This window comes from Xenopus laevis, chromosome 6S, assembly GCF_017654675.1.
Source record: "Xenopus laevis strain J_2021 chromosome 6S, Xenopus_laevis_v10.1, whole genome shotgun sequence".
NCBI classification, from domain to species: domain Eukaryota; kingdom Metazoa; phylum Chordata; class Amphibia; order Anura; family Pipidae; genus Xenopus; species Xenopus laevis.
The window spans coordinates 84,040,390-84,051,202 of NC_054382.1; the positions used below are offsets into that span (position 1 = coordinate 84,040,390).

Consider the following 10,813-nt stretch of genomic DNA (forward strand, 5'->3'; position numbering starts at 1 on the left):
TCAGATTTCCCTAGATTACAACTGAAAGGATTTAAAGTAGGAGGATAGGCTTAAGGTAAATTACAAAAAAATGCCCATAACATTTGCTTTCTAGGTAGTTACTGAGTTTCTACAAACCATGCTGCCCATCCTTATGGGCCGGAGGGATGTTCGTTTTAGTAAATGGAGCAGTTGGACATTGTTTATTGTACACATAAGCCAGAACGCAGCGATGCAATGTTGGCCCTCATCTCTAGCGTAGGAAATGCAATTTCCAGGGATCGCTGGTATCTTGATACCATAGCGCGTTATGTTATACAGAGCGCTCTGCCATTTGGCTGCTGCGTGTGGATTACCATTAGGTGGCTTTGTAAATAGATGATAGATAATGTAAATGGATAGTATAGCACCCAGTGCTGTTAACCAACATAAGTGCACTAATCTGGTAAAATACTGTGTAGGATCTGCTTTTATTGATATTTTAGGCGGGATGGGGCTCATGGAGCACCTTAGCATCTAAAGTAAGGCATTTGGTGGTTTAGCAAGCTAAAGTGCAAGCTTTTGGTATCTAAACGTTGTAACACTGCATACGTTGAAGTTTAACAGCACTGGGCATCAATGTGTGCTTTAGCTCTGGAAATTCAAGGTGCACAAGATGCTGTGGGACTTGGGCTGCACCTCACAACATTTCAGCAAGCTTGCCGCATCTCCGAACTACTGAGCTCTGCGCTAAGCTCGCTGATTCCAACCCTAACCAGATTTTAGTGCTACGTGGGGGTACCAGGTACATTTTTTAGTAAAGCCACCGTTTACAGTTTAATTTAAATCAACTCAAATCTTTAGCACCACTTTGATTTGACAAGTCCCGCGGCACCCAAGCAAAAAAAAAAACAAAACAAAACTACTAAAAGAAAAAGCAGTACAGATAAGTGGTCAGCAATACCATGTGGCTATATACTATAGCTGCCATCCTTCAGCCTGTCTCTGAGATTCTTCAGGATGCTAAAGTATTAATAATCACAATGCATACAATGCAGAATGACTAGGTGGGTCCAGGAGACAATTGAGCAGGTGCCATATGTTGAATTTATTTTTTTAATTTGAATTCTGGCGACTTTGCACAGTGCCAATTGGACACATTCCCCCACCCCACTGTCTTCCAGGAGACATTTCTCCTTCTAGTTGCCTCTGCCGTTACACCCCACCAGCATTGAGAACTTGCATTTCTCTTCTCTCTGACACGTGTACAAAAGCCAAATAACCAGCTTCAAACGCTTCTCCTGACAATGATAGGCGAGCTAAGTATTTAACCTGAAAAAAAAATGATGGAATTCCATAATTGGCCGCAGTTCTCCAATTTATTTTGGACTTAAAGGTTTTGCGAATGGTTTTAATTATGGGTGCGCCCAAACAGTGCCATTTACTGTTTCATCATGATTTACTCTACTGCTGCTACTGGCCGGTATCATGTCTGAAAGGCCAGCTCTGTGCTAAATATAATCAGCATCTAAAGTTTAATGTATCAGCCAGACTCTGGGAACTTCCCTAGCACCAAGGGATCCTTTAGGAAAAACAGATCAGCCTGTAACTGTTCACTAAGTACAATCTCGATTGGCAGAGCATGCTGGGAATTGTAGTTCAAGAGCAACTTGGCATAAACATAACTCATCGTGCCAAGTTTCCCACACATAATGCCAACCAAAGGGAAAAAAAAAAACTATTGTGTGTGTGTCATTGTGTGATAAGCTACACTAATCAGGGCACATTTCCTGGCGCAAAAAGAGAGAAAATAGAGATTAAGAAAACCAAGAGAAATCTCTGTGCAAACCTGCAATGATTCTGTGCTTTGTGCTCTGATTTGTACCTGTTTCTCACTAATCATCTAATTTAGATAATGTAAAATAAACAAACATGCAGCATGGCAGCTACATGTGAGATGAAGAAAATTAAACTGGACACACAAACATATATACATATATATATATTCAAAAGTGGACCAGCACTCCAGAGAGGCAAGCAACAATAGGACAGCTATCAGTTTAACTCTTGTAATGCCAGCTTAATAGTAACAGAATAAAATACTACTGCTACTACCAGTGGCATCCCAGTCCCACCAGCTGGAAGGTCACTGGCCACGGGCATCACCATGAATGTCACCCCTGTGTTTGTTACAAGACAATTGATTCGCTCAACTCCCTAGGAAACTTTTGCGCATTTACCGGGGAACTTATGAATGGGTGCCATGCACTCATACACATATTAGGAACTCTGCATATACCTTAACATACTAAGTACAGGCTCTCAGTATTAACAAAGTGTACATTCATATAAGATACATAATACATATCAAGCGTTAAATGTAACTTCCAGGCAACTTTTCCCAGCAGTTGCACGGATCAGTTAGCGCCCACATGCACCCACAGAACCCCTGACACCCTGGGGATCCAGGGGACACAGTACCTTCCTCCGCTGACTTCATGATGAATGGGAAGAAGGGCTGGAAATCCACACTAGTGTCCGTGACGCAGGCTGGATAGAGCGGACCGAGGGGAAGACTGGAGGCAACTGCAGCCGCTGCTACTCTAGTGCGTGGCATTCACTCGGCGATCCGAGCCGTTTATTTGCTGGCTGTGTGTAGCAGTGGGCTGAGGTGTGAGAGGGAAGGAGATGTGAGTGTGGCTACAGTCACTGCAACTATGTTACAACACACTAGGCTACTTTTTGCTCTGCGCTGGTAAGTGAAGTTTGGAATGCGCTGTCCCGCAGTAGAGCACTGCACTTTGTCAGCAGTAGATGTGCAGCCTCCTTTTAAATGAGATGTGTGTGTGACAGAGAGAGGGGTTAGGCACTGAGTAGTAGTGATGCTGGTGGTGCAGCCGTCTGACAGGAGCACGGGCGCATGTGTGTGTCAGAGTATGGGATAGTGTGTGTCAGTGTATAGGATAGTGTGTGTCGGTGTATGGGATAGTGTGTCTGGCTGTGCTCGCACATGGGCAGTGAATGAGTGAGGGCTTTAGGGAGTGTGTGACTTCTCTTTTCCTCTTTCTAATTTCTAGTTGTTTGTGTTAAGCTGGGAGTTAAGTAGTCTCAGAGTCTCTCTCTGACGCAGACCTGCTGCCTTTTTAAAGCTGGAAAACACCCCCCCCTTCTCACACACACACACACACTGTCACACATTCTACCTTCCTCCCTCCGTCCTTCCCCTCCCCTTCCCTTCTTTCTGCACCTCCCCCGCCCATAGGACTGTGACGTCTCTGGACCTGCTACTGCTCTTCTGCCCGTTGGAAGCTGCATGAGACTGTCTGCTGCGACTGTGTCTTTGCTACACAAGAGTAGGCTAATGGGCGGGTGACCTGTCACAAGGCACCTTCATTTCCCCCTTTGAGTCTTGTGAATAGGAAACTTCAAGGATTTCATGGGCAGCTGTGTAGCTACACATATATCCCAAGTGCCAGTGAGTGGAGTTGAGCTGCAATGAGTTTATCTGTCAGAGTGCCTTTTTCTCTAGATTCAGAGCTCTAAAAATACCCATGCTCAGATAAGCACATAAGTAGAGTGCCAGCTCTTCAGTGCACATTGTGCTTTAGCCCCATTTTATTTATTTGATGCATGTATTTTATTGCACCCCTGCCAGGGCTGTGTAATTATTAGGTGTAATTATACTATATATATATATATATATATATATATATATATATATATATATATATATATATATATATATATATATATATTCAAATTGCCTGTATAGTAGGGCTTAAAATGGACAGGCAGGAGCTATGCATTAAGTGACATCATATGTGGGCCACAAAATATTTTATGTTTGCCCAGTATTTTAATCAGCTTCAGTAGTTAACTGATAACCTCTTATCTATGCTAAGCAGCATGGGTTTATATACAGTAAGCAAAAGTCTGCCTTGGTCCAATATCAGTGGTAACTTTTGTTAAGTTTTTTTTTTCTTATGCCTAATCAAACAACAGGGCAATTGCATCTATTTTGGCACAGTTTCTTTATGAATTCCCATTTATGCTGGTGGTGGTAAATTTTCAGATAAAATGTCCTGGAATGGGCCCAGCGATATTTAATTAGGCATATTTAATGGACCAGGATTTTAGGCTTTAGCAGAAGGTTAACATGTTGATTCTTTTGAAACTACTCCAGGATGAGTCTTTTGCAAGAAATGTATCTCTGAATCCTTAAAAACTGACCATGTCAGGCATATCAGAGAAGTGCTGTGTGATGTCAGTGTGTAGGGCTTAAAGAATGAGCCGGCACCCATGCAAGGAGTGGCACTGGGATGCACACGTACATATCTCACAGTGTTTTGTTTTTGTGCAGTGTCAGCAGTGCTATAAATGATTATTGGTGATGCTAGTGTCATTGCCAAACGTTGGCCTTGCAAGTTAAAGGGGCATCACACACCTTATATTCAACATTAGTCCAACAGACTGGGTTCTTAAAGAGAATGTTATATTTTATATTTATTATAACTTACTACCATTCAGCCCTAAAAACTGATGGGAATGTAAGGATTAAATCCAACGTATTCCAGTGCAAGAAGGAATTTCAACTTAAAGGAACAGTAACGCCAAAATATGAAAGTGTTTTAAAGTACTGAAAATATCATGTACTGTTACCATGCACTGGTAAAACTGATCTGTTTACTTCATAAATACTACTATACTTCATATAAACAAGCTGCGGTGTAGCAATGGCGGAAATTGAAAAAAGGCTACATGGCACAGGTTAAATTGTGGATAACAGATAACACCATTATGTTCTACAGAGCTTATCTACTATCTGCTGTGTAACCTGAGCCTTTTCTCCTTTGAATGGCTGCCCCCATTGCTACTCAGCAGCTTCTTTATATAAAAAGCAGTATTTCTGCAATATTTATCAGTACAAGGCAACACTACATTATATTTTTTACTTTAATACACTTTAATTTTTTGTTGTTACTGTTCCTTTAAAAGGTCAAAGCAGTGGATCATGCATCCTTAGTAAAGCCCAAAGGATTGGATGTGGTGCCCATTACAAGTACTAGTCACAGCCAAATTCACAAAACCCAAATTTAATTTGAATAAAAAAAGGTTTGTTTCTTCAAGAACAAAATGCATTATTTTTGAATCTCACAGATTCCAAAGGCACCTTGATGTATGTTCACCTCGCAATTAACTAAATGAGAGAGCCACTTCCCTGTTATTCAATATCTACAGTTAGAAGCTAGGCACCTCTAATGGAAAATATATCTAAATATATATATAAATAAATCCTGCATGTTAAAGTCATTAGGTAAGTCATAGGCTTCCCCCGCTGTGGAAATTTGGATAAGAAGAGAAACTGGCAGGATAGAGAAAGGAAAATCCCATTCTGCTAAATTACTTACAGATTTAGTGGATTTCATTTCAGGCGCTGAAATTTGTCAGTCTTCTGTTCATATCTTGTTAGTGTCCCTCACTCTGCTCACCACTGTCACTTATTCTGAATTGTTACCTGCTTTCTTGGAGTGAAAGTTTTGAAATAAATTATAATTATTATAAACTAAACATATCTCATGGCATCCCTGTGTTTTATATAACAAAATAACCTATAACCCAAATAGTAAAACTTACACTTACACTTAAAGCAATACCCCATTTTTTAGAATTAATTGTAATGTTTTTAAAAACAACTAGTACAATCTTTTCCTGTCATATTAAAGTGTCAGATTTCATACACAGTTAGGTCCATAAACATCTGGACAGAGACAACTTTTTTTCTAATTTTGGTTCTGTACATTATGACAATGAATTTTAAATGAAACAACTCAGATGCAGTTGAACTGCAGACTTTCAGCTTTAATTCAGTGGATTGAACAAATACATTGCATAAAAATGTGAGGAACTAAAGCCTTTTTTAACACAATCACTTCATTTCAGGGGCTGAAAAGTAATTGGACAAATTAAATAACTGAAAATAAAATGTTCATTTCTAATACTTGGATGAAAACCCTTTGCTGGCAATGACAGCCTGAAGTGTTGAACTCATGGACATCACCATATTCCGGGTTTCCTCCTTTTTAATGCTCTGCCAGGCCTTTACGCCAGCAGCTTTCAGTTGCTGTTTGTTTGTGGGCCTTTCTGTCTGAATTTTAGTCTTCAACAAGTGAAATGCATGCTCAAGTGGGTTCAGATTAGTGACTGACTTGACCATTCAAGAATATTCCACTTCTTTGCTTTAATAAACTCCTGGGTTGCTTTGGCTGTATGTTTTGGGTCATTGTCCATCTGTATTATGAAAAACGCCTCCCAATCAATTTGACTGCATTTAACTGGATTTGAGCAGACAGTATTTCTCTGAACACCTCAGAATTAATTTGGCTGCTTCTGTCCTGTGTCACATCATTAATAAACACTAGTGTCCCAGTGCCACTGGCAGCCATGCACACTCAAGCCATCACTTTGCCTCCGCCATGTTTTACAGATGATGGGGTATGCTTTGGATCATGAGCTGTTCCACACCTTCTCCATACTTTTTTCTTGCCATCAGTCTGGTAGAGGTTGATCTTGGTTTCATCTGTCCAAAGAATGTTTTTCCAGAACTGTGCTGGCTTTTTTAGATGCTTAAATTTTTTTTTTAGCAAAGTCCAATCTAGCCTTTCTATCAGGGCCGGTACTAGGGGTAGGCAGAGTAGGCACGTGCCTAGGGTGCAAAGCCGGGGGGCGCCAGGCACGCACCTCCTCTGTCGCGTACCCCCAGTCCGGTGCCCGACTCTTTGTAGTTTTTACGGCTTCTTGCGCTCCTTCACATGCGCGCGAATGTATCTCTCTGCAATTTGCGCATGCACACATTCGCGCATGCGCAGAAGTGCAAAAGAAGTAAAAACTACCGCTCTTCTTGCGATTGCGCACGCGAGCGCCACCTTGCGCATGCGTACTTGGGCTAAGCCGGCGCCGCGTCCGCCGGCTTGCCTTGGGCGCCTGTGCGGCGCGGCCCGACCCTGCTTTCTATGCTTGATGCTTATGATTTATTCTGTATAATAAATAATAATGCTTTTTTCAGATGTCAGTAAGCTGCTCATAGTCTCTTCTTTCTATAATAAGGGATATTTGAGAAGGGGTTACTTTATCCTCTTCCTTAAGCAAGGGTATTAAAGTGATTGCAGTGTAACTATTACAGCCGTTAAAAGCTAATTTACCAGAAATCATACATTTAATAGAAGTCACAGTACTATACATACCAGTCACTAAGAAAGACTTTTTGGTTATGCATAGTCTCGGTTCCTGGGAGTGATTACATGCTAAGGATCTGACACACACATGGTTATCTAAAGATTTGTGCAGGCGTGCGCCCATAAATCCACAGAACCTGCCAGACACTGACATCCATTCCTGATGTAATGTTGTGGACACTGTCTAGGCTGATACACCATTTCCAATAGAGACTGACAAAACAGGTTGTAAACCACATAACACAACTCAAAATTATTATTATTATCATTTATAGAGGATACCAATTCTTATATAATGATGCCCTAAGACATCTATAATGCAAATCAAACAAGCTATCACTAATGCACAGCTGTGCATCAAGGCAAGAAATATGGTAACTTTTAGGGTGACAGCCTTTCCAGGTCAGACAAAACATTTCCTGAATGTCTGCCTTGTTGTACAACAGTCTGAGCATTTGGTACTTCATTTGCATTATATATTGTCTGAGTTGCATCTTTTATTACCCATACTAAGTTTTACTAAAACATGTTTTATACCTGTGCCCAAAATGTATGGCTATGATAAATTTGAATATATTTATATATATCATGACTGTGAATTATCTGGCACTTTGAGAAAGGCCTTGGGGAGACCGAAACGTCAGTCCTGTGTAACTAATAAATTATTTATTTTTCTTTATAAGACCTGTGAGTGCGGATCTTTCTACAGTTGTTATATATATATATATATCCTGAAGACTTCTGCTGCATGATTCATAAATACAGTGTTAGTAAAGCAAAGGCCAGCTATTTCTGTAAGCCTGACATGTTTTATTATGCTTTAGTTTTAAGAACTTGACTACTATACCTATGTCCCTATACTATGTCCCTAGTGAAACAAGATGTCAGTTTGTGGTTATAAAATTATTTGCACTTTGTGAACTTTACAGGAAGCTCAATTTCATTGTTTTTATTTTCCTTTGGAAATATGCTCCAGATTAGTTTCTTAAGTATTATTCTGCCACTGTAAGCTTAGACCCTGGGGGAGCAGTGCTTACATTTCAGAGGTTTTATGCTAGAATGCTTTTTTTCTAGCTTTACCATACAGCTATTTACATTATCTTCATTATATCAATCAGGCCTAGCCATAAAGGGAATATTTTATTGCCACAGAATTACCTAACGGTTTTAAGTCTTGATGACTGTAAGCTCTACAGGGCAGGGACCTCCTTCCCACTATGTTTCTTACCACATAGCACTTAAGCTCTTTGTCCTGATAGGATTCTGTAAATATTTATTGTTTTTTGTCTTCCCCGTGTATACTTTTATATATATTTAACTTGTATGCACTGTACAGCGCTCCGGCTCCTTAACAGTGCTTTTCAAATAAAGTTATACATACATACATGGCATATTTTAGCAGTTTTAAATGCTAGTCTTATTGTGGATGAAGTGAGGCTCAGGAGCAAATGACTCATTCTACACCCCAAAGGGCCCGCTCAATTGGCAAAATTATATATTAACATGTGACCCACAAAAGATCACTATATTATTTTTATTCAATGTAAAGAGATGTTGCCATACTTTACAAGGAAAACATTGACAAAACGAATCCAAGCGTGAGCACCAGACACCTGATGTGTAACCAATATTTGATCCTCTCATTTTCATAGAAAACAACAAAATTGGATTTTGGTATCTGAACCATCATTTGTTGTCCTTTTTCTTAATCTGTCTTTTAAAAAAGATTGGCACACTGGTGTAGAAAGTCTAAAGCTTATAATACAATAGGTTTGCAGAGAAAACAGCAATAGTTCAGATGCCACTCCATGTATTTAGTGACACGAATGGCATACACCTGTCACTGTGCACAATGCCTGATATAGGTACAAAACTGCATGTTAACGTTTTCACAGCAGGTGTCATTGACATTTTGCCCACCAGCTGAATTCCTGTTTTCATTAGTAATCAGCCTATGGAAGGATCATGCCGCCCCAGCGCAGCGTCACCGAAACGGTTCAGAAGATCATTCAGCAGTGTTGGAGGGTCGGGTGAACGCAGGTTTGTGGGGCGGCTTTGCGGGGGGCTTTGATGGGAACTATCCCGGATGGAGCATTAACTTGATACTGACACGTTCCTATGATTTATATAGGAATGTGTCAGTATCGCTTTAATAAATGAAACGGGAGACTTCAAGTTAAAGGGGTGGTTCACCTTTAAAGTAACTTTTAGTAAGTTAACTATATAGTATGTTTTCAATTGGTTTTCATGATTTATTTTGTATAGTTTTATAGTTATTTGCCTTTTTCTGCTGACTCTTTGCAGATTTCAAATGGGCATCGCTGACCCCTTCTAAAAAACAAATGCTCTGTAAGGCTACAAATGTATTGTTATTGCTAATTTTTATTACTCGTCTTTCTATTCAGGCCTCTCCTATTCATATTCCAGTCTCTTTTTCAAATCAATGCATGGTTGCTAGGGGAATTTGGACCCTAGCAACCAGAGTGCTGGAATTTTAAACTGGAGAGCTGTTGAATAAAAAGTTACAACTCAAAAACCACAAATAATAAAAAATGAAAACCAATTGCAAATTATCTCAACATATCAATCTCTACATCCTACTAAAAGTTATCTCAAAGGTGAACAACCCCTTTAACAATAAAAAAATGATTGATTGGGTATAATTCTACCAAGTGCGATTTGTGAGGCACTTTTTTAGATGATACTTTATTTGTTTTTTTAGGGGGTTCAGGGTTCATAATTTTATTGTGTTAGTCATCAACTATTGAGACTAACCACCGTCCTTAAAAGGGGATTTTCAAAGCACCAGCTGAGAGTGATGCTGGGGGTGGTGCACTTTTCTATTTGTTTGTCAGTAGAGCCCAACAATAAAATTACATATTTTATATACTGAACTTGTTGCACCAGCCTAAAGTTTCAGCTTTTCAATAGCAGCAATGATCCAGGACTAGGGATGTAGCGAACTGTTCGCCCGCGAACTAGTTCGCTCGAACTTCGACCGTTCGCGTCCGCCGAATGTTCGCGAACGTTTGGGAACGTTCGCATTTTGAGTTCGCGTTCGATCGTTCGACCATTCGACCATTCGAATTCCTTCGACCACTAAAAATCGAACGATTTCCATTCGTTCGAACGATTGTAAGCATTCGATCGAATGAAAAGCATTCGATCGAATGGCTTCGATCGTTCGATTCGAATGAAAATCCTTCGATCGAACGATTAAAATCGTTCGAATCGAACGATTTTAGCGGGTGTTCGAAGTTCGCGAACTGTTCGCGAACGTTCGCATTTTTTGCCGGTGTTCGCCAACGGCGTTCGCGAACACCAAATCGGCAGTTCGCTACATCCCTATCCAGGACTTCAGACTTGTCTGCGACATTCTCAGTGGGCTCTCAGCAGCTGCCAAGAAGCTAAGCTTTGTCCTGCAATGTAGTAATTATCTGTATTAATTACTTATCAGCCTTATATTGTAACATTTATATACTATGTGGACTGTATATTTTGAGTCAGTCACTAAGCTCAGTAACTGACTAGAGCACAGAGCATGTTAAGTGATGGGGAGTTATTGGGGCATCTTCAGAGACACTGATCTTTACTGCTAAAGGGCTGTGGTTGCCTTGGGCTGG

At 40.2% G+C, this 10,813-nt stretch overlaps 1 protein-coding gene across 1 annotated transcript in view; it reads right to left on the reverse strand.

Annotated features, from left to right (window-relative positions):
* The window catches only part of nfatc1.S (nuclear factor of activated T cells 1 S homeolog), a 139,399-nt gene extending 136,264 nt beyond the window's left edge, over positions 1–3,135 (reverse strand). Inside the window, exon 1 of the mRNA XM_018223583.2 lies at positions 2,440–3,135. Within this exon, the coding sequence (XP_018079072.2) occupies positions 2,440–2,575 (136 nt within the window). The 5' untranslated portion in view covers positions 2,576–3,135. The remainder of the gene's footprint in view (positions 1–2,439) is intronic.
* Between the last annotated feature and the right edge of the window lie 7,678 nt (positions 3,136–10,813).